The sequence below is a fragment of the Oncorhynchus gorbuscha genome, linkage group LG03 (genome assembly GCF_021184085.1).
Source record: "Oncorhynchus gorbuscha isolate QuinsamMale2020 ecotype Even-year linkage group LG03, OgorEven_v1.0, whole genome shotgun sequence".
NCBI classification, from domain to species: Eukaryota; Metazoa; Chordata; class Actinopteri; order Salmoniformes; family Salmonidae; genus Oncorhynchus; species Oncorhynchus gorbuscha.
Genome location: NC_060175.1, coordinates 32654313 through 32679651, shown reverse-complemented (window position 1 = coordinate 32679651; position 25339 = coordinate 32654313). Strand labels below are relative to the sequence as shown.

At 45.2% G+C, this 25339-nt stretch overlaps 1 protein-coding gene across 7 annotated transcripts in view; it reads left to right on the top strand.

The window, feature by feature from the left end:
* LOC124031237 (cyclic AMP-dependent transcription factor ATF-1-like) overlaps window positions 1-25339 on the top strand; it is a 36904-nt gene that overhangs the window by 3752 nt on the left and 7813 nt on the right. For 4 of the 7 annotated variants that reach the window (XM_046342275.1, XM_046342272.1, XM_046342273.1 and 1 more), the window contains one exon: window positions 15864-15977. The exons of 1 other annotated variant lie outside the window; for it this stretch is intronic. In XM_046342275.1, coding sequence (XP_046198231.1) covers window positions 15864-15977 — 114 coding nt within the window. The remainder of the gene's footprint in view (window positions 1-15863; window positions 15978-25339) is intronic. 2 more of the 7 variants (XM_046342276.1, XM_046342274.1) reach the window with 1 other exon arrangement.

The following is a 25339-nucleotide window of genomic DNA, read 5'->3' as shown; positions in this document are numbered from 1 at the left end:
GACTCTGCTAGCTAGCCAACAGCTAGCCAACGCTAGCCAACGTCTTCTGTATAGAACTCAACTACCCGGTTGCATTCACAGGTTGTATCACATTTTCACTTCATTTCATTACAGTACAACGGTTTGATTTGTTTGATCGTAGCTAGCTACTTAGCTAGCTACATAGCCGTCTTTGTATCAAAGATAATTGTGTAGTCTAGAGCGATTTTCTAGGTTCGCTAGCCATCTATTGTCGTTCTTTTAACGCAACGTAACGTAAACAACACTGCTAGCTAGCCTGCTAGCCCCCGAATAGCAACACTGCAGAAACTATTACACTCAACGGAATGACTTGATTAGTGTAGTGTCAACAACGCACCCACTGCCAGCTGGCCTACTTCAGCAGTACTGTATCATTTTAATCATTTTAGTCAATAAGATTCTTGCTACGTAGCTTAACTTTCTGAACATTCGAGACGTGTAGTCCACTTGTCATTCCAATCTCCTTTGCATTAGCGTAGCCTCTTCTGTAGCCTGTCAACTATGTGTCTGTTTATCCCTGTTCTCTCCTCTCTGCACAGACCATACAAACGCTCCTCACCGCGTGGCCGCGGCCACCCTACTCTGGTGGTCCCAGCGCGCACGACCCACGTGGAGTTCCAGGTCTCCGGTAGCCTCTGGAACTGCCAATCTGCGGTCAACAAGGCAGAGTTCATCTCAGCCTATGCCTCCCTCCAGTCCCTCGACTTCTTGGCACTGACGGAAACATGGATCACCACAGACAACACTGCTACTCCTACTGCTCTCTCTTCGTCCGCCCACGTGTTCTCGCACACCCCGAGAGCGTCTGGTCAGCGGGGTGGTGGCACCGGGATCCTCATCTCTCCCAAGTGGTCATTCTCTCTTTCTCCCCTTACCCATCTGTCTATCGCCTCCTTTGAATTCCATGCTGTCACAGTTACTAGCCCTTTCAAGCTTAACATCCTTATCATTTATCGCCCTCCAGGTTCCCTCGGAGAGTTCATCAATGAGCTTGATGCCTTGATAAGCTCCTTTCCTGAGGACGGCTCACCTCTCACAGTTCTGGGCGACTTTAACCTCCCCACGTCTACCTTTGACTCTTTCCTCTCTGCCTCCTTCTTTCCACTCCTCTCCTCTTTTGACCTCACCCTCTCACCTTCCCCCTACTCACAAGGCAGGCAATACGCTCGACCTCATCTTTACTAGATGCTGTTCTTCCACTAACCTCACTGCAACTCCCCTCCAAGTCTCCGACCACTGCCTTGTATCCTTTTCCCTCTCGCTCTCATCCAACACCTCCCACACTGCCCCTACTCGGATGGTATCGCGCCGTCCCAACCTTCGCTCTCTCTCCCCCGCTACTCTCTCCTCTTCCATCCTATCATCTCTTCCCTCCGCTCAAACCTTCTCCCACCTATCTCCTGATTCTGCCTCCTCAACCCTCCTCTCCTCCCTCTCTGCATCCCTTGACTCTCTATGTCCCCTATCCTCCAGGCCGGCTCGGTCCTCCCCTCCCGCTCCGTGGCTCGATGACTCATTGCGAGCTCACAGAACAGGGCTCCGGGCAGCCGAGCGGAAATGGAGGAAAACTCGCCTCCCTGCGGACCTGGCATCCTTTCACTCCCTCCTCTCTACATTTTCCTCCTCTGTCTCTGCTGCTAAAGCCACTTTCTACCACGCTAAATTCCAAGCATCTGCCTCTAACCCTAGGAAGCTCTTTGCCACCTTCTCCTCCCTCCTGAATCCTCCGCCCCCTCCCCCCTCCTCCCTCTCTGCAGATGACTTCGTCAACCATTTTGAAAAGAAGGTCGACGACATCCGATCCTCGTTTGCTAAGTCAAACGACACCGCTGGTTCTGCTCACACTGCCCTACCCTGTGCTCTGACCTCTTTCTCCCCTCTCTCTCCAGATGAAATCTCGCGTCTTGTGACGGCCGGCCGCCCAACAACCTGCCCGCTTGACCCTATCCCCTCCTCTCTTCTCCAGACCATTTCCGGAGACCTTCTCCCTTACCTCACCTCGCTCATCAACTCATCCCTGACCGTTGGCTACGTCCCTTCCGTCTTCAAGAGAGCGAGAGTTGCACCCCTTCTGAAAAAACCTACACTCGATCCCTCCGATGTCAACAATTACAGACCAGTATCCCTTCTTTCTTTTCTCTCCAAAACTCTTGAACGTGCCGTCCTTGGCCAGCTCTCCCGCTATCTCTCTCTGAATGACCTTCTTGATCCAAATCAGTCAGGTTTCAAGACTAGTCATTCAACTGAGACTGCTCTCCTCTGTATCACGGAGGCGCTCCGCACTGCTAAAGCTAACTCTCTCTCCTCTGCTCTCATCCTTCTAGATCTATCGGCTGCCTTCGATACTGTGAACCATCAGATCCTCCTCTCCACCCTCTCCGAGTTGGGCATCTCCGGCGCGGCCCACGCTTGGATTGCGTCCTACCTGACAGGTCGCTCCTACCAGGTGGCGTGGCGAGAATCTGTCTCCTCACCACGCGCTCTCACCACTGGTGTCCCCCAGGGCTCTGTTCTTGGCCCTCTCCTATTCTCGCTATACACCAAGTCACTTGGCTCTGTCATAACCTCACATGGTCTCTCTTATCATTGCTATGCAGACGACACACAATTAATCTTCTCCTTTCCCCCTTCTGATGACCAGGTGGCGAATCGCATCTCTGCATGTCTGGCAGACATATCAGTGTGGATGACGGATCACCACCTCAAGCTGAACCTCGGCAAGACGGAGCTGCTCTTCCTCCCGGGGAAGGACTGCCCGTTCCATGATCTCGCCATCACGGTCGACAACTCCATTGTGTCCTCCTCCCAGAGCGCCAAGAACCTTGGCGTGATCCTGGACAACACCCTGTCGTTCTCAACTAACATCAAGGCGGTGGCCCGTTCCTGTAGGTTCATGCTCTACAACATCCGCAGAGTACGACCCTGCCTCACACAGGAAGCGGCGCAGGTCCTAATCCAGGCACTTGTCATCTCCCGTCTGGATTACTGCAACTCGCTGTTGGCTGGGCTCCCTGCCTGTGCCATTAAACCCCTTCAACTCATCCAGAACGCCGCAGCCCGTCTGGTGTTCAACCTTCCCAAGTTCTCTCACGTCACCCCGCTCCTCCGTTCTCTCCACTGGCTTCCAGTTGAAGCTCGCATCCGCTACAAGACCATGGTGCTTGCCTACGGAGCTGTGAGGGGAACGGCACCTCAGTACCTCCAGGCTCTGATCAGGCCCTACACCCAAACAAGGGCACTGCGTTCATCCACCTCTGGCCTGCTCGCCTCCCTACCACTGAGGAAGTACAGCTCCCGCTCAGCCCAGTCAAAACTGTTCGCTGCCCTGGCCCCCCAATGGTGGAACAAACTCCCTCACGACGCCAGGACAGCGGAGTCAATCACCACCTTCCGGAGACACCTGAAACCCCACCTCTTTAAGGAATACCTAGGATAGGTTAAGTAATCCCTCTCACCCCACCCCCCCCTAAGTTTTAGATGCACTATTGTTAAGTGACTGTCCCACTGGATGTCATAAGGTGAATGCACCAATTTGTAAGTCGCTCTGGATAAGAGCGTCTGCTAAATGACTTAAATGTAAATGTAAAATGTAGTCTATCAATTTAACCTAAACAATCTATTGTAAACGTTAAATTTATCCCTTCTATCAATTTGAACCAAACAAGCTATTAAAACGTTCAGTTTATATCTTATACAAACATTAGCGACCATAACTTTCCAGGCAAAACATACAAATCGATTATTTACAATCAAAAACTCAGAATTCAGTTAGCGCATTGACTGGGAACGGAACCCCGGCCTCCTGCGTGGCAGGCGAGAGTTCTACCATTGAACCACCATTGCTATGCGAAAAGCTAAAATTCTCTGCAAATAAACCCACTTTACAAGTAAAATCAAGACACGTCACTATCGGCAATTCCCGGAAAACTAACAGCCCAAATTTAATAGTACAAACGTTACTCCAGCTATGATTCTCAAATTCCAAATGAATAGATTAGCAATCAAAGAATAAAGTCGACAGTTAATGACTAGGAAACAGATATTGCACCTTTTAATAAAATTAGATTGTTTACTTATGCAACGTATTTCAATTACTTTACTACATCACATTAATCACGCAATGATAATTAGTTTGATGGAAAACCTTAGGCTTTGTACGACATTATAAATTACATCGAGATTCCCTCTTAATTCTCTCTAACTTTATTCAGTTTATTCAATAAATCCCGCAACTTCTCTCATACTGGGAAGAAAAAATATAACATGTTCAGACCTTGAGGGCAGTTTAATTTCAAATGTTTCACCCAGACGGAGATAATCCTATATGCGTTTTATAGTTACATCGTTAGGGTAAGATAACCATTTAAAATACCAACTCAAAATCTACGTACGTCTACGAATGGGTGGTTTAAATTTTATCTAATTATTCTCGGCATTACTTTATCAAATCTCTAGTAATTGATTATACACACATACAATTTATCATAATTTCAAATAATTCACAGAATCCATATAAAACTTAAGAAATCTTAGGTACTCACACAGAACTTTAAGGATCACCCACACAGAACATCAGAACATAAAAAGTTTCCCCACACAGAGTCAACCTACCCCGCTCACACAGAACGGTCCAACAACTATTACCTAGTGAACGGTCCGACAACTATTACCTAGTGATCCCATAACAAAATACTCACACAGAGTAACCCAGGGCATACCTGGCTAGCACATTTAAAATTGGAATTGGAATTTGGAATTCACCACCTCTGAGGGTCACTTAAGACAATCACACAGACACACAGAATGAGGTCATTCTTCCAATAGGGCTTCACGAAGTGCTGTGTTTCATCTAGAATACACAGTCCCCTGGCCCTCACCCCACAGACCGCACCAATCCCCACTGTGATCAATTCAGTGTCAGGACGGCTCTTGGTCACTCGCAACCGGACAGTGGCAGAGTATCTTTTGAGTCCACCAAACCTCAGATTACTCTCCCCTGACTCAGCCCTGCTTACGCCGCCAAGGTGCCTTCCTGACAAAAGAATTCACGCTCAGAGTATACGTAACAGGCATATTTAAAAAATAAAATAAAAATATTTTGAAATACTTGACTTCAAATCTGTGTGTGGTTCGCTCACCTTTTTCTTTAAAAAAAAGCTCAGTTCGAGATATGGTATCCACTCGGCTCGCTTCCTCTCAGATCAAAGGTTGGTCCATCTGCTTCGTTCCCGAAGTGTGGTTTCCCTAAGATCCCAAGTTTGGGGGATCCCTCGTTCACGATTTATTTACCTAGATCGTCAGGAACGGTCACCGAGTGAAGATTCACACCCCCTCCTCGTCGCCAAATGTCGTGGAAATTTCCTGTATTTACCAAATCATGAGAGCAAACCACACACAAGTCAGAGTTATCATAAAGTCCATCTTTAATTATATGAGCTCCATCACAACTCTGTGACTCTCAGATCAATTCAGTGTCTATAAATGAATTCTCTGAGAGTCCTTACACATTGCAACTGAGATCCTTTATAGCAAAGACACACATAGCCAGACAGCATTGGCTATAAATTATCGTTCAGCTTTGTCTCCTAAACTATGTTCTTATCTCGCTCTCAGGACCATAAAACAAAACCTATCAACAGGCATATATCAAATACACCTCCTTGACAAGATCACAGAGACACAGTGACACAGTAACTGGCACACAGACATTGTGGAGCCAAGAGATAATTGGTTTAAAAGATATGTTTACATATGAAGACAATCTTGACCCCTCCCCTCTCTGCGGCCCAAGTAACTGACCCCATGTCAGAGAACAGATAACTGCAACCGGCCAACAGTATTATCCAAAAATAGACATTCTGATGAGAAGTAACTCACAAGCATATCATGAAAATAAAACATCTATGTTACCCAACTAATTCTGATTATTCCCTGATACCGGTGAAAAACTTCCCCACAGCATGATGCTGCCACCACCATACTTCACCGTAGAGATGGTGCCAGGTTTCCTCCAGACGTGAACTCCATTCCACATCAAGTAACTATGCAAGCAGTAAAATTAGATTTGGAAAAACACTTATGGAACAGCTGGGACTGTGAAGCAACACTAACATTGGCTCAGACACATGCATACACACACTCACACACAATAACATATGCACTATACGTTGTCATGACGTTGGCCTCTTTGGGTATAGCAATCCCACCCCCCTCTCCCTGCCTCCCCCTTTCCTCCTTCAATTAGGTTGCTGTGGTTAGAGAGATGTCGTAAATTCCTGAGAATCTCCTCATGGACACACAGTAGAGAGAGAGTAGACTTTCATGTAGAACAAAGGAAATCCTTCCACCTCACAGAACTTGAGGTATGAACAAATGTAATGTTCCGGAGAAAGTATAAAAGATCGGTGAAGAATCCAGCTACGAACTGGTCTGTTTGTTACAACTTGGGAAGCTCATGGGAGACGGTGTGGCCACATTACCATAACGCCGTTTATATAATAGCTTCAGATATGAGGTTTACATCTAATTGTTGTATACGATGAATGTGTGAGTATGATACTATTTGTATAATATGATTGTGGGCTGTTTAATGAAGAAAAATACAACTCCCTTTTGATTTGAACTAAATCAGATGACCGACCCCGAGCCCAGTTAGGGTCAGACATCCTGGGACAGCCCTTTTCTGCCATTCCAAACAACAAAAAGCTTTGAGAAATTATCACCAGACCATGTTTCTCTCAATCACAGGAGTACAAAGGTTGTAGACCATTGCTGAATCTTTTAACCATACCACGTGGTTAAACTCTTAGACTATAGATACCGACAGAATGAGAACAAGTCTTTGATATTAATTACTAGTCTGCAGCTAGGAATTACTAGTCTGCAGCTAGGTATCATTGAACTCGAAGAACGACAACTGCCGAAACATCCATTCTATAACAAATGTCACTCTGAACAATCCCCTCTAACCACAACCGAGAGAGAGAAAGATGGACAATTCTACAAAAGACACAATCTTTTCACCAGCGATCAAGACGCCACACTGAGCGTAAATATATCTATTGATTGCAATTGTTCTCGAATGAGTGAGTGTTCATGTGCAAAGGATTAGCATTTCAATTGTTATAGTTATCACTTTGTAGTGACTTCTTAGTTGACCCCTTCTTAGTCGAAATCGTGCACAATTATCAGTTTCTCATTAGGTTTATGTCGCCCATTCATTGTCAGTTAGAGACACAGTAGGACCCAAAAGCATAATCAGTGCTCTAACTCCCCCTAGTCTGGAGCAATGAAGTGGTGACGCAGGGTACTTTACTAAACCACAAATTACCTTTAAATCCCGCAGCATAATCGCACAACTTTTAGTGGAGAAACCACTGTAGATACTGTGAATCCAGGTGTACATATATATATATATTTAATTATATATATATATATATATATATATATATATATATATATATATATATATATTTAATTATATTTATTGAGCTAGACAGTTAGCCAAAACTCTGGTAGGCTATTTTTCATCCTACAGTTTGTTCTCATTTATTTGTATCATGTCTCTCTTGTCGCTCTGCAGCTGACATGTGGGCAATATGTGTGGAACATCTAATCAAACAAATGTCACATGCTTCATAAACAGGCCTATACTAACAGTGAAATGCTTACTTACGGCTCTTCCCGTTAATGCAGAGAGAAATAATCTAAAGAGAATAACACAAGGAAAAAATAGACAATAATTAAGGGAGTTTAATAGGCACATGCACAGGGTTGCAGATTCAATTATAGGGTGCAGTGAAATTCTCCAATGTAGGACAAAGTGAAACAAAACAAATATAATAGAAATTGTGTGTTTTTAAATAAATTATACAGGGTACTGAATTGATTTGCAGGGGTATGCGGTAATTGAGGTAGATGTGCACATATAGGTGACTAGGCAACAGGATATAAAATAAGCAGTAGCAGCAGTGTATGTGATGAGTCAAATGAGTTAGTCCAGGTAGCTATTTGGTTAACTATTTAGCAGTCATATGGCTTTAGGGTAGAAGCTGTTCAGGGTCCTGTTGGTTCCAGAATTGTTGCATCATCATTGCGTGCCGTTCTGGATGGCAGGAAGCTCGGCCCCAGTGATGTACTGGGCCGTATGCACTACCCTCTGTAGCGTCTTGCATTCGAATGCCAAGCAGTTGCCATACCAAGTGATGATGCAACTAGTCAAGATGCTCTCAGTGGTGCAGCTGTAGTGCTTTTTGAGGATCTGAGGGCCCATGCCAAATCTTATAAGCCTCCTGAGGACAAATGCGATGTCATGCCTTATTCACGACTGTGTTGGCGTGTGTGGACCATGTTAATTTCTTGGTGATGTGGACACTTGAAGCTCTCAACCCGCTCCACTACAGCCCCGTCGATGTGGATGGGGGTGTGCTCGGCACTCTGTTTCCTGTAGTCCATGATCAATCAAATGTATTTATAATGCCCTTTTTACATCAGCCGATGTCAAAGTGCTATACAGAAACCCAGCCATAAACCCTGAACAGCAAGCAATGCAGATGTAGAAGCATGGTGGCTAGGAAAAACTCCCTTGTGCCTTTGTCTTGCTAACGTTAAGGGAAAGGTTGTTGCCCTGGCACGACACTGCCAGGTCATTGACCTCCTCCCTATAGGCTGTCTCATCGTCTGTGATCAGGCCTACCAATGTCATGTCGTCAGAAAACTTAATCATGGTTTTGGAGTTGTGCATGGCCATGCATTCGTGGGTGAACAGTACAGGAGGGGACTAAGCACGTACCCATGAGGGTCAGCATGGCGGATGTGTTGTTACCTACCCTCACCACCAGGGGCGGCCTGTCAGAAAGTCCAGGATATAGTTGCAGAGGGAGGTGTTCAGTCCCAGGGTTCTTAGCTTAGTGATGAGCTTGAAGGGCACTATGGTGTTGAACGCTGAGCTGTAGTCAATGAACAGCATTCTCACATACTGTAGGCGTTCCTGTTATCCAGGTGGGAGGTGGAGTGCAATAGAGATTGCGTCATCTTAGGACTGGGCGGTATACCTTTTTAATTTACTATATACCGGTATTGATGCAGGAACCGGTTTAGGTTTTTACCTTACCTTCTATAACAGTATTTCAATGTTTATTTTGTTAACTGTGATATGTAACTCCGGCGCATGTAATGTCCTTTTTTTATAGTTTACTCCGATGGCTACTTGAGTTGTATTTTTCCCTCTCCTCCTGCTGCCTGCTGCTTCCCACACCAAGCCCTGCCCCCTGTCACTCAAGGAGTGAGCACATTCTTGCTGTTCATTCTGGAGTCTGCATGGTCAGATGCAGAAAGATGGTGACATCGATGCTGCTTTCTACAAGCCATCTACAATTACACTTAGTTTGTGTTTCTTACTGTCTGCAAACTATTGTCTGTTTATTTTTTTAGCTAGTTTTAGCTCAAATAAATTGTTAGCCGCTAATGCTGATCACTAGTTAGTACATTTAGTAAGTTAGCTAGCCAACTAAGTCAGAGCAAACTGAGCTAGCCAATACAGCCTTGTACCTGTGCTTGTGTAGGCTTAGATAAGCATGTTTGTGCAACGGTATCTTCCAAATCAGGGAGGAATAGGCAAAGCATGAATGTGTTAGCTAGCTAGCTACAAGAGGTAAGAAAACAACATGTGATGTAACATTAATTTGGGTCCCCTGGAAACCCTGACCAACACTTTGGTTCCTAAACTGTCAATAATTCCTCCCTGACTTATTAATTCGTGGTCATGTCAAATGTATTTAAACTGCTACCCACTATTTTCCAACTATAGAATTGGATTAATAATTATATTTCCATGATTCTAACATTTCACCAATTAACTAGTCCTATATTTTTTGCCCATACTATGCATCTCTGTGGGGCACCAGTGTGGAAATGATAAAAGTGCAGAAATATATAAATTATTTGTGTTTTATTTGTATAAATATTTTTTGTTGTTGGATTGAGCTGTATAAAACAAAGAATGAAGAAAGCCCTATTTGAAATCACTTATTTGTGTTCCACCCTATGGTCATGAACTACTTAAGCATATTTATACATTTTTTATTATTTAAAAAAAACATAGCGTACTGTAAAAACATTTGAAGAATGTGATATTTTTGGCCATATTGCCCAGCTCTATGTCATCTGTGGATCTGTTGGGGAGGTATTCCAATTGGAATATGTCCAGGTTGTCTGGAATGATGGTGTTGATGTGAGTTATGACCAGCCTTTCAAAGCATTTCATGGCTACAAATGGGCGTGCTACGGGGCTAGTCATTTAGACGGGTTACCTTGGCGTTGTTGGGCACAGGGACTATGGTGGTCTACTTGAAACATGTATGTATTACAGAGAGGGTCAGGGAGAAGTTGAAAATGTCAGTGAAGACACTTGCCAGCTGATCAGCGCATGCTCTGAGTATGTGTCCTGGTAATCCATCTGGCCTTTCGGCCGCATCGTCCTCTCATGCATGGTTCAGTGTTGTGTGCTTCGAAGCGAGCATAGAAGACATTTACAGTGCCTTGCGAAAGTATTCGGCCCCCTTGAACTTTGCGACCTTTTGCCACATTTCAGGCTTCAAACAAAGATATAAAACTGTATTTTTTTGTGAATCAACAACAACTGGGACACAATCATGAAGTGGAACGACATTTATTGGATATTTCAAACTTTTTTAACAAAACAAAAACTGAAAAATTGGGCGTGCAAAATTATTCAGCCCTTTTACTTTCAGTGCAGCAAACTCTCCAGAAGTTCAGTGAGGATCTCTGAATGATCCAATGTTGACCTAAATGACTAATGATGATAAATACAATCCACCTGTGTGTAATCAAGTCTCCGTATAAATGCACCTGCACTGTGATAGTCTCAGAGGTCCGTTAAAAGCGCAGAGAGCATCATGAAGAACAAGGAACACACCAGGCAGGTCCGAGATACTGTTGTGAAGAAGTTTAAAGCCGGATTTGGATACAAAAAGATTTCCCAAGCTTTAAACATCCCAAAGAGCACTGTGCAAGCGATAATATTGAAATGGAAGGAAGGAGTATCAGACCACTGCAAATCTACCAAGACCTGGCCGTCCCTCTAAACTTTCAGCTCATACAAGGAGAAGACTGATCAGAGATGCAGCCAAGAGGCCCATGATCACTCTGGATGAACTGCAGAGATCTACAGCTGAGGTGGGAGACTCTGTCCATAGGACAACAATCAGTCGTATATTGCACAAATCTGGCCTTTATGGAAGAGTGGCAAGAAAGCCATTTCTTAAAGATATCCATAAAAAGTGTCGTTTAAAGTTTGCCACAAGTCACCTGGGAGACACACCAAACATGTGGAAGAAGGTGCTCTGGTCAGATTAAACCAAAATTGAACTTTTTGGCAACAATGCAACACGTTATGTTTGGCGTAAAAGCAACACAGCTCATCACCCTGAATACACCATCCCCACTGTCAAACATGGTGGTGGCAGCATCATGGTTTGGGCCTGCTTTTCTTCAGCAGGGACAGGGAAGATGGTTAAAATTGATGGGAAGATGGATGGAGCCAAATACAGGACCATTCTGGAAGGAAACCTGATGGAGTCTGCAAAAGACCTGAGACTGGGACGGAGATTTGTCTTCCAACAAGACAATGATCCAAAACATAAAGCAAAATCTACAATGGAATGGTTCAAAAATAAACATATCCAGGTGTTAGAATGGCCAAGTCAAAGTCCAGACCTGAATCCAATCGAGAATCTGTGGAAAGAACTGAAAACTGTTCACAAATGCTCTCCATCCAACCTCACTGAGCTCGAGCTGTTTTGCAAGGAGGAATGGGAAAAAATGTCAGTCTCTCGATGTGCAAAACTGATAGAGACATACCCCAAGCGACTTACAGCTGTAATCGCAGCAAAAGGTGGCGCTACAAAGTATTAACTTAAGGGGGCTGAATAATTTTGCACACCCAATTTTTCAGGTTTTGATTTGTTTAAAAAGTTTGAAATATCCAATAAATGTCGTTCCACTTCATGATTGTGTCACACTTGTTGATTCTTCACAAAAAAAATACAGTTTTATATCTTTGTTTGAAGCCTGAAATGTGGCAAAAGGTCGCAAAGTTCAAGGGGGCCGAATACTTTCGCAAGGCACTGTATCTTGTCTGATAGGCTCACCTCACTGGGCAGGTCTAAGCTGGTTTTCCATTTGTAATCGATGATGGATGTGGTGGGTTCTTGCAGACTGATGAGCGTACGAGCCGGGATAGTATGATTCGATCATAGTCCTGTATTAATGCTTTGCCTGTTTGATTGCTCATCGGAGGTCATAGTGGGATTTCTTGTAAGTGTCCGGATTGGAGTCCCACTCCTTGAAAGCAGCAGCTCTAGCCTTTAGCTCAGTGCGGCTGTTGCCTGTAATCCGTGGCTTCTGGTTAGGATATGTACAGTGGGGCAAAAAAAGTATTTAGTCAGCCACCAATTGTGCAAGTTCTCCCACTTAAAAAGATGAGGCCTGTAATTCTCATCATAGGTACACTTTAACTATGTCAGACAAAATAACAAAAAATCCAGAAAATCACATTGTAGGATTTTTTTATGAATTTATTTGCAAATTATGGTGGAAAATAAGTATTTGGTCAATAACAAAATTTTCTCAATACTTTGTTGGCAATGACAGAGGTCAAACGTTTCACAAGGTTTTCACACACTGTTGCTGGTATTTTGGCCCATTCCTCCATGCAGATCTCCTCTAGAGCAGTGATGTTTTGGGGCTGTTGCTGGGCAACACGGACTTTCAACTCCCTCCAAAGATTTTCTATGGGGTTGAGATCTGGAGACTGGCTAGGCCACTCCAGGACCTTGAAATGCTTCTTACGAAGCCACTCCTTCGTTGCCCGGGCGGTGTGTTTGGGATCATTTTAATGCTGAAAGACCCAGCCACGTTTAATCTTCAATGCCCCATTCATTCTTTCCTTTACATGGATCAGTCATCCTGGTCCCGTTGCAGAAAAACAGCCCCAAAGCATGTTTCCACCCCTATGCTTCACAGGTGTTCTTTGGATGCAACTCAGCATTCTTTGTCCTCCAAACACAACGAGTTGAGTTTACCCAAAAGTTATATTTTGGTTTCATCTGACCATATGACATTCTCCCAATCTTCTTCTGGATCATCCAAAAATGCTCTCGAGCAAACTTCAGACGGGCCTGGACATGTACTGGCTTAAGCAGGGGGACACATCTGGCACTGCAGGATTTGAGTCCCTGGTGGTGTAGTGCGTTACTGATGGTAGGCTTTGTTACTTTGGTCCCAGCTCTCTGCAGGTCATTCACTAGGTCCCCCCGTGTGGTTCTGGGATTTTTGCTCACCGTTCTTGTGATCATTTTGACCCCACGGGGTGAGATCTTGCGTGGAGCCCCAGATCGAGGGAGATTATCAGTGGTCTTGTATGTCTTCCATTTCCTAATAATTGCTCCCACAGTTGATTTCTTCAAATCAAGCTGCTTACCTATTGCAGATTCAGTCTTCCCAGCCTGGTGCAGGTCTACAATTTTGTTTCTGGTGTCCTTTGACAGTGTGACTATTTGAGGTTGTGGACAGGTGTCTTTTATACTGATAACAAGTTCAAACAGGTGCCATTAATACAGGTAACGAGTGGAGGACAGAGGAGCCTCTTAAAGAAGAAGTTACAGGTCTGTGAGAGCCAGAAATCTTGCTTGTTTGTAGGTGACCAAATACTTATTTTCCACCATAATTTGCAAATAAATTCATTAAAAATCCTACAGTCATTTTCTGCATTGTTTTCCCCATTTTGTCTGTCATAGTTGAAGTGTACCTATGAACATTACAGGCCTCATCTTTTTAAGTGGGAGAACTTGCACAATTGGTGGCTGACTAAATACATTTTTGCCCCACTGTACATACGGTCACTGTGGGGACGATGTCATCGATGCACTTATTAATGAAGCCGGTGACTGATGTGGTGAAGTCCTCAGTGTTATCAAAGGAATCCCTGAAAATATTCCAGTCTGTGCTAGTGAAACAGTCCTGTAGCTTAGCATCTGCTTCATCAGACCACTTCCGTATTGAGCGCGTCACTTGTACTTCCTGTTTGAGTTTTTATTTGTAAGCAGGATGGTGCAAAAACCTGCACCTTTATTTTCATGACTGATCAAACTTGTTTTCTCATGGCTCTCTTGTCCCTCTGCATAATGAGTGAATCCCTCACATTGGAGATCACGCACCAGTTGCTGTTAACAAAGCGACACACCTCTCCCCCTTTAGTTTTACCCGAGGCTGCCATCCGGCCTTGATGAATAATGGAGAAATCTGCGAAATATACAGTATATTATCCATGTCATTGTTCAGCCAAGACTGTGAAAAACAGAATATTACAGGTTCCATTGATAGGATGGTCTCAAACGGAGTTCATCCAGTTTGTTCTCCAGTGACTGCACATTCGCCACCAGAACAGAGACCAATAGAACAGAGGGCAATACATAATATCTTTGCCATCATAGGAGATGGCGGAGACATTATATACAAAAAAAAAGTTCAGAATAAAAATAAATTGCAGAATTGGTCAGGAGCATGTAAAATGTCCATTATCTACTGAAGTGCCATCTTGGTCACTTTAAATCACAATATCACTTGGCCATCTTGGAATCACAATCAATTCACAGTATCGAATCTGTGTATATATAGAATCACAATACATACCGTATTGGCAGCTAAGTATCATGATAATATTGTATTGTGAGGTCCCTGGTAATTCCCAGCCCTATCTGTTTCAGTCACAGGAGGTTGGTGGTACCTTAACTGGGAAGGAGTGACTCGTAGTAATAGATGGAGTGTAATTAGTGGAATGGTATCTAACATGGTTTGATGCAATTCCATTCGCTCCATTCCAGCCATTATTATGAGCCGTCCTCCCCTCAGCAGCCTCCACTGGTTTCAGTGTGTATTGATGGATCAGAGACTCTAGATAGACTCAGAGAGAGCAGCAAGCCTTCACTCAGACACAGTTAGTGTATCTGCACAGGTGCACGAGTGTGCTTCACGCTGCTGCAACGGAACCAACACAGCAGAGAATTGAGCCTCGCACTTCAATGCTCTTAGTTCAATCGAGTACAGGCTTAACTGAATGACAGAGACAGAATATGATGAGGAATTTTATTGAATAGTTTGGAGTAGGCCTCGTGTCTGTGGAATGCTCCTCAGATGCGGATGACAGGTTGCCCTATGCAGCCCTCGGTGGAGGTGGAAGGCTGTTGCTGCGACATGTACGACCGCGTGTTCCAGTTCCCGCTAATATTCAGCAACTTCTCACAGCCATAGAAGAGGAGTGGGACAACATTCCACAGGCCACAATCAACAGCCTGATCACTCTATGCAGCCCAAAGGATATGTGTCGAGCTGCATAAAGCGGTCACCAGATATTGACTAGTTTTCTGATTCACGCCCCTCTCTTTTTTGTATGGTATCTGTGACCAACAGATGCATATCTATAATCCCAGTCATGTGAAATCCATAGATTAGGGCCTAATACATTTTTAATTTGACTGATTTCCTTACATGAACTGTTACTAAGTAAAATATTTGGAATTGCTTTGTTCAGAATATTACAAATGGATGGTCCTTGAAAATAGAAAGTGACGATCCAGTCAGACCAGCATAATGAATGAACTGTAACTACATTTGTTTAGGAAGTGTGTACCCACTACTGTTAACTTTACATCTACGTCATCTCACTGAGTCTACTTTTAACAGGACATGAAACAAAATCCACAGGACAGTACAGGATGGAATATTCACTCCTGTCACCCTCTAATCTGACTGTGTGTTTGCAGATGTCTCTGGGGGGCTCTCCAGTGACGGTGGTCCAGCTCCCTGGGGGTCATTTCCAGGTGCAGGGGGTGATCCAGTCGTCGGTCATCCAGTCCCCACAGGTGCAGACTGTTCAGGTTAGCCAGGCCTGAGTTTTTCAAAGATTTAAAAGAAAAGGAAAGTAGACAATGAATGTAGGGTGTTCCAGCAAGAGTGGACATCGAAATATTTCTTTATTGAGGTATCGGGGAAAGCTGTGTGCTTAGTGTGCAAAGAGAGCATCTCTGTCTTGAAGACTACAACTTGTCCCGACACTTCCAGACGAAGCATGCAGGGAAATATAGGAATAGGTCTTCTGAGCAGACGGCAAGTGCATCAAAAGCATTGCATTCTCAGTTGCAAAGCCAGCAAGGACTTTTCACAAAACTGCATTCAGCAAATGACGGAATTGCGAGAGGTAGCTGTGTACGCTCCCACAAAATTGCTAAACATAGCAAGCCATTCGTTGAGGGCGAATTCATTTAAAGAATGTTTTTAATTGACTCTGCAGCAATACTTTGCCCCGACAAGAAAGAGCTGTTTGAAAATGTTTCCCTGTCAAGACGAACAGTGGCACGGCGTGTTGAGGACATCACAGAGATCATGGAACAACAGTTCAAAGACAAGGTAAAGGATTTCACCTATTTCTCCTTGGTCCTGGATGAGAGCAGTGATGCACGTGACACAGTGCAGTTGTTGATATTCTTACAAGGCATAACCCCAGACTTTGAAATTCCAGAGGAGCTTGCTTCAGTGCAGTCAATGAAGAGCACAACCACAATATTTATTGGAGGAGGTTAATGGGTGACCAAACTTGACAGGAAAAAACATTGGCCTTTTGAAAAGGATACAAGGTCAAGTAGCTGAGCTGAACCCAAATCAGAACATTATTTTCCTGCATTGCATTATTCATCAGGAGGTTCTCTGTAAATGTGTTCTGAAAATGAGTTGTTGTGGATACAGTCACTAAAGTGGTAAACTTCATAAACTGCCTGTGGTTTAAAGATTTTGCTCTTATCTCATTGTTGGAAGAGGTTGGGTTGTGCAGATCTCCCCTGCCACACAAACATGAGATGGCTGAGTTTGGGGAAGGTGATTAAACGGGTGTGGGACCTGAAGTCGGAGATTGCTGAGTTTTTGCAAATGAATGGAAAATATGTGGATTTCCCTCAACTGCAAGATAAAGAATGGTTGGCTGATTTTGCCTTCACCGTGGACATCATGGATTTCATGAATGAACTGGATTCCAAACTACAAGGAAAGGCCCTTTTTGCACATCAGGTGTACAGCCTTGTCAAAGCCTTCAAGGGAAAATTGCTCCTCCTGATCCGCCAAGTAAAAACCAACACTCACCCACCTTCCGACACTTCTACTGTGTTCCCTATCAGATGACACTACTACTGTGTTCCCTATCAGATGACACTACTACTGTGTTCCCTATCAGATGACACTACTACTGTGTTCCCTATCAGATGACACTACTACTGTGTTCCCTATCAGATGACACTACTACTGTGTTCCCTATCAGATGACACTACTACTGTGTTCCCTATCAGATGACACTACTACTGTGTTCCCTATCAGATGACACTACTACTGTGTTCCCTATCAGATGACACTACTACTGTGTTCCCTATCAGATGACACTACTAGTCTGTTCCCTATCAGATGACACTACTACTGTGTTCCCTATCAGATGACACTACTAGTCTGTTCCCTATCAGATGACACTACTAGTCTGTTCCCTATCAGATGACACTACTAGTCTGTTCCCTATAAGATGACACTACTAGTCTGTTCCCTATCAGATGACACTACTAGTCTGTTCCCTATCAGATGACACTTCTACTGTGTTCCCTATCAGATGACACTACTAGTCTGTTCCCTATCAGATGACACTACTACTGTGTTCCCTATCAGATGACACTACTACTGTGTTCCCTATCAGATGACACTACTACTGTGTTCCCTATCAGATGACACTACTACTGTGTTCCCTATCAGATGACACTACTACTGTGTTCCCTATCAGATGACACTACTACTGTGTTCCCTATCAGATGACACTACTACTGTGTTCCCTATCAGATGACACTACTACTGTGTTCCCTATCAGATGACACTTCTACTGTGTTCCCTATCAGATGACACTTCTACTGTGTTCCCTATCAGATGACACTACTACTGTGTTCCCTATCAGATGACACTTCTACTGTGTTCCCTATCAGATGACACTACTACTGTGTTCCCTATCAGATGACACTACTACTGTGTTCCCTATCAGATGACACTACTACTGTGTTCCCTATCAGATGACACTACTACTGTGTTCCCTATCAGATGACACTACTACTGTGTTCCCTATCAGATGACACTACTACTGTGTTCCCTATCAGATGACACTACTACTGTGTTCCCTATCAGATGACACTTCTACTGTGTTCCCTATCAGATGACACTTCTACTGTGTTCCCTATCAGATGACACTTCTACTGTGTTCCCTATCAGATGACACTTCTACTGTGTTCCCTATCAGATGACACTTCTACTGTGTTCCCTATCAGATGACACTTCTACTGTGTTCCCTATCAGATGACACTGCTAGTCTGTTCCCTATCAGATGACACTGCTAGTCTGTTCCCTATCAGATGACACTGCTAGTCTGTTCCCTATCAGATGACACTGCTAGTCTGTTCCCTATCAGATGACACTGCTAGTCTGTTCCCTATCAGATGACACTGCTAGTCTGTTCCCTATCAGATGACACTGCTAGTCTGTTCCCTATCAGATGACACTGCTAGTCTGTTCCCTATCAGATGACACTGCTAGTCTGTTCCCTATCAGATGACACTGCTAGTCTGTTCCCTATCAGATGACACTGCTAGTCTGTTCCCTATCAGATGACACTGCTAGTCTGTTCCCTATCAGATGACACTGCTAGTCTGTTCCCTATCAGATGACACTGCTAGTCTGTTCCCCATCAGATGACACTGCTAGTCTGTTCCCTATCAGATGACACTGCTAGTCTGTTCCCTATCAGATGACACTGCTAGTCTGTTCCCTATCAGATGACACTGCTAGTCTTTTCCCTATCAGATGACACTGCTAGTCTTTTCCCTATCAGATGACACTGCTAGTCTGTTCCCTATCAGATGACACTGCTAGTCTGTTCCCTATCAGATGACACTACTAGTCTGTTCCCTATCAGATGACACTACTAGTCTGTTCCCTATCAGATGACACTACTAGTCTGTTCCCTATCAGATGACACTACTAGTCTGTTCCCTATCAGATGACACTACTAGTCTGTTCCCTATCAGATGACACTACTAGTCTGTTCCCTATCAGATGACACAACTACTGTGTTCCCTATCAGATGACACTACTACTGTGTTCCCTATCAGATGACACTTCTACTGTGTTCCCTATCAGATGACACTTCTACTGTGTTCCCTATCAGATGACACTACTACTGTGTTCCCTATCAGATGACACTACTACTGTGTTCCCTATCAGATGACACTACTACTGTGTTCCCTATCAGATGACACTTCTACTGTGTTCCCTATCAGATGACACTTCTACTGTGTTCCCTATCAGATGACACTTCTACTGTGTTCCCTATCAGATGACACTACTACTGTGTTCCCTATCAGATGACACTACTACTGTGTTCCCTATCAGATGACACTACTACTGTGTTCCCTATCAGATGACACTTCTACTGTGTTCCCTATCAGATGACACTTCTACTGTGTTCCCTATCAGATGACACTTCTACTGTGTTCCCTATCAGATGACACTTCTACTGTGTTCCCTATCAGATGACACTGCTAGTCTGTTCCCTATCAGATGACACTGCTCGTCTGTTCCCTATCAGATGACACTGCTCGTCTGTTCCCTATCAGATGACACTGCTAGTCTGTTCCCTATCAGATGACACTGCTAGTCTGTTCCCTATCAGATGACACTGCTAGTCTGTTCCCTATCAGATGACACTGCTAGTCTGTTCCCTATCAGATGACACTGCTAGTCTGTTCCCTATCAGATGACACTGCTAATCTGTTCCCTATCAGATGACACTGCTAGTCTGTTCCCTATCAGATGACACTGCTAGTCTTTTCCCTATCAGATGACACTGCTAGTCTGTTCCCTATCAGATGACACTGCTAGTCTGTTCCCTATCAGATGACACTGCTAGTCTTTTCCCTATCAGATGACACTGCTAGTCTGTTCCCTATCAGATGACACTGCTAGTCTGTTCCCTATCAGATGACACTGCTAGTCTGTTCCCTATCAGATGACACTGCTAGTCTGTTCCCTATCAGATGACACTACTAGTCTGTTCCCTATCAGATGACACTACTAGTCTGTTCCCTATCAGATGACACTACAAGTCTGTTCCCTATCAGATGACACTACTAGTCTGTTCATTTAACATTTACATTTAAGTCATTTAGCAGACGCTCTTATCCAGAGCGACTTACAAATTGGTGCGTTCACCTTATGACATCCAGTGGAGCAGCCACTTTACAATAGTGCATCTAAATCTTTTAAGGGGGGGGGGTGAGAAGGATTACTTTATCATATCCTAGGTATTCCTTAAAGAGGTGGGGTTTCAGGTGTCTCCGGAAGGTGGTGATTGACTCCGCTGTCCTGGCGTCGTGAGGGAGTTTGTTCCACCATTGGGGAGCCAGAGCAGCGAACAGTTTTGACTGGGCTGAGCGGGAACTGTACTTCCTCAGTGGTAGGGAGGCGAGCAGGCCAGAGGTGGATGAACGCAGTGCCCTTGTTTGGGTGTAGGGCCTGATCAGAGCCTGGAGGTACTGAGGTGTCGTTCCCCTCACAGCTCCGTAGGCAAGCACCATGGTCTTGTAGCGGATGCGAGCTTCAACTGGAAGCCAGTGGAGAGAGCGGAGGAGCGGGGTGACGTGAGAGAACTTGGGAAGGTTGAACACCAGACGGGCTGCGGCGTTCTGGATGAGTTGTAGGGGTTTAATGGCACAGGCAGGGAGCCCAGCCAACAGCGAGTTGCAGTAATCCAGACGGGAGATGACAAGTGCCTGGATTAGGACCTGCGCCGCTTCCTGTGTGAGGCAGGGTCGTACTCTGCGGATGTTGTAGAGCATGAACCTACAGGAACGGGCTACCGCCTTGATGTTAGTTGAGAACGACAGGGTGTTGTCCAGGATCACGCCAAGGTTTTTAGCGCTCTGGGAGGAGGACACAATGGAGTTGTCAACCGTGATGGCGAGATCATGGAACAGGCAGTCCTTCCCCGGGAGGAAGAGCAGCTCCGTCTTGCCGAGGAACAGCTTGAGGTGGTGATCCGTCATCCACACTGATATGTCTGCCAGACATGCAGAGATGCGATTCGCCACCTGGTCATCAGAAGGGGGAAAGGAGAAGATTAATTGTGTGTCGTCTGCATAGCAATGATAGGAGAGACCATGTGAGGTTATGACAGAGCCAAGTGACTTGGTGTATAGCGAGAATAGGAGAGGGCCTAGAACAGAGCCCTGGGGGACACCAGTGGTGAGAGCGCGTGGTGAGGAGACAGATTCTCGCCACGCCACCTGGTAGGAGCGACCTGTCAGGTAGGACGCAATCCAAGCGTGGGCCGCGCCGGAGATGCCCAACTCGGAGGGTGGAGAGGAGGATCTGATGGTTCACAGTATCGAAGGCAGCCGATAGGACTAGAAGGATGAGAGCAGAGGAGAGAGAGTTAGCTTTAGCAGTGCGGAGCGCCTCCGTGATACAGAGAAGAGCAGTCTCAGTTGAATGACTAGTCTTGAAACCTGACTGATTTGGATCAAGAAGGTCATTCTGAGAGAGATAGCGGGAGAGCTGGCCAAGGACGGCACGTTCAAGAGTTTTGGAGAGAAAAGAAAGAAGGGATACTGGTCTGTAGTTGTTGACATCGGAGGGATCGAGTGTAGGTTTTTTCAGAAGGGGTGCAACTCTCGCTCTCTTGAAGACGGAAGGGACGTAGCCAGCGGTCAGGGATGAGTTGATGAGCGAGGTGAGGTAAGGGAGAAGGTCTCCGGAAATGGTCTGGAGAAGAGAGGAGGGGATAGGGTCAAGCGGGCAGGTTGTTGGGCGGCCGGCCGTCACAAGACGCGAGATTTCATCTGGAGAGAGAGGGGAGAAAGAGGTCAGAGCACAGGGTAGGGCAGTGTGAGCAGAACCAGCGGTGTCGTTTGACTTAGCAAACGAGGATCGGATGTCGTCGACCTTCTTTTCAAAATGGTTGACGAAGTCATCTGCAGAGAGGGAGGAGGGGGGGAGGGGGAGGAGGATTCAGGAGGGAGGAGGTGGTGGCAAAGAGCTTCCTAGGGTTAGAGGCAGATGCTTGGAATTTAGAGTGGTAGAAAGTGGCTTTAGCAGCAGAGACAGAGGAGGAAAATGTAGAGAGGAGGGAGTGAAAGGATGCCAGGTCCGCAGGGAGGCGAGTTTTCCTCCATTTCCGCTCGGCTGCCCGGAGCCCTGTTCTGTGAGCTCGCAATGAGTCGTCGAGCCACGGAGCGGGAGGGGAGGACCGAGCCGGCCTGGAGGATAGGGGACATAGAGAGTCAAAGGATGCAGAAAGGGAGGAGAGGAGGGTTGAGGAGGCAGAATCAGGAGATAGGTTGGAGAAGGTTTGAGCAGAGGGAAGAGATGATAGGATGGAAGAGGAGAGAGTAGCGGGGGAGAGAGAGCGAAGGTTGGGACGGTGCGATACCATCCGAGTAGGGGCAGTGTGGGAAGTGTTGGATGAGAGCGAGAGGGAAAAGGATACAAGGTGGTGGTCGGAGACTTGGAGGGGAGTTGCAATGAGGTTAGTGGAAGAACAGCATCTAGTAAAGATGAGGTTGAGCGTATTGCCTGCCTTGTGAGTAGGGGGGGAAGGTGAGAGGGTGAGGTCAAAAGAGGAGAGGAGTGGAAAGAAGGAGGCAGAGAGGAATGAGTCAAAGGTAGACGTGGGGAGGTTAAAGTCGCCCAAAACTGTGAGAGGTGAGCCGTCCTCAGGAAAGGAGCTTATCAAGGCATCAAGCTCATTGATGAACTCTCCAAGGGAACCTGGAGGGCGATAAATGATAAGGATGTTAAGCTTGAAAGGGCTGGTAACTGTGACAGCATGGAATTCAAAAGAGGCGATAGACAGATGGGTAAGGGGAGAAAGAGAGAATGACCACTTGGGAGAGATGAGGATCCCGGTGCCACCGCCCCGCTGACCAGAAGCTCTCGGGGTGTGCGAGAACACGTGGGCGGACGAAGAGAGAGCAGTGGGAGTAGCAGTGTTATCTGTGGTGATCCATGTTTCCGTCAGTGCCAAGAAGTCGAGGGACTGGAGGGAGGCATAGGCTGAACTCTGCCTTGTTGGCCGCAGATCGTCAGTTCCAGAGGCTACCGGAGACCTGGAACTCCACGTGGGTCGTGCGCGCTGGGACCACCAGATTAGGGTGGCCGCGGCCACGCGGTGTGGAGCGTTTGTATGGTCTGTGCAGAGAGGAGAGAACAGGGATAGACAGACACATAGTTGACAGGCTACAGAAGAGGCTACGCTAATGCAAAGGAGATTGGAAGGACAAGTGGACTACACGTCTCGAATGTTCAGAAAGTTAAGCTTACGTAGCAAGAATCTTATTGACTAAAATGATTAAAATGATACAGTACTGCTGAAGTAGGCTAGCTGGCAGTGGCTGCGTTGTTGACTTTGTAGGCTAGCTGGCAGTGGCTGCGTTGTTGACACTACACTAATCAAGTCGTTCCGTTGAGTGTAATAGTTTCTACAGTGCTGCTATTCGGGGGCTAGCTGGCTAGCTAGCAGTGTTGATTACGTTACGTTGCGTTAAAAGAACGACAATAGCTGGCTAGCTAACCTAGAAAATCGCTCTAGACTACACAATTATCTTTGATACAAAGACGGCTATGTAGCTAGCTATGTAGCTAGCTACGATCAAACAAATCAAACCGTTGTACTGTAATGAAATGAAATGAAAATGTGATACTACCTGTGGAGCGAAGCGGAATGCGACCGGGTTGTTGAGTTCTATTCGGAAGATGTTGGCTAGCTGTTGGCTAGCTAGCAGTGTCTCCTACGTTAAGGACGACAAATAGCTGGCTAGCTAACCTCGGTAAATTAAGATAATCACTCTAAGACTACACACTCTAAACTACACAATTATCTTGGATACGAAGACAGCAAAGACAGCTATGTAGCTAGCTAACACTACACTAATCAAGTCGTTCAGTTGAGTGTAATAGTTTCTACAGTGCTGCTATTCGGTGGACGTTTGCTAGCTGGCTAGCTGCTGGGCAAATAGCAGTGAAGACTACGTTAGGACGACGAAATGCGATAATTACGCAATTATCTTTGATACAAAGACGGCTATGTAGCTAGCTAAGAAGAAATTGATAAGATTAGACAAATCAAACCGTTGTACTATAATGAAATGTGAGCTGGCTAGCTAACATTGCTAGCTGGCTAGCTGCTGGGCAAATAGCAGTGATGACTACGTTAGGACAGCGAAATACGATAATTACGCAATTATCTTTGATACAAAGACGGCTATGTAGCTAGCTAAGAAGAAATTGCTAAGATTAGACAAGTCAAACCGTTGTACTATAATGAAATGTAATGAAAAGTTATACTACCTGCGGAGCGAAGTGCAGATGCGACCGCTCGCTCCAACCCGGAAGTACATCTGTTCCCTATCAGATGACACTACTAGTCTGTTCCCTATCAGATGACACTACTAGTCTGTTCCCTATCAGATGACACTACTAGTCTGTTCCCTATCAGATGACACTACTAGTCTGTTCCCTATCAGATGACACTACTAGTCTGTTCCCTATCAGATGACACTACTAGTCTGTTCCCTATCAGATGACACTACTAGTCTGTTCTCTATCAGATGACCAGTGGGAGAAGTATACATCACTGCTGCGTGCTTTGAACAGTGAGTTTTCTCGTTGTTTTGAGGATTTCAAAGTGTTGGAAAATGACATGCTGTTGGTTTCCTCCACCTTCAATGTGGATAATGCTCTCACTGAACTGAAACTTGAGCTTATCGATCTTCGGTCTGATGCAGTGATTGGAGAACTATTCAAAATAATGTCACTGACAAGGTTCTATGCATATCTCGATGAACAAAACTTTCCAAAGATTAGGAGTCATGCTCAGAAGATGTTTGGGTCAACCTATGTATGTGAACAGACATTTTCAGTGATGAAATATAACAAGTCAAGGCAGAGATCATCTCTTACTGACTCACCTCTCAGCAATCCTGACCATAGCGACGTCAGAAACTATACCTGACTTCACTGCTCTAGTCAATACCCATCAGAGACTTCACTCCTCACACTGATTGAGTAGTTTAAATGTAATGTTGAGCTCTCCCTCTTTCTTGTGTTTTTGTGCATACCCTTTAACAAGAGTTCTGTCCGTGGTGCTGAATGCACAGTGTACTTTTCCCTC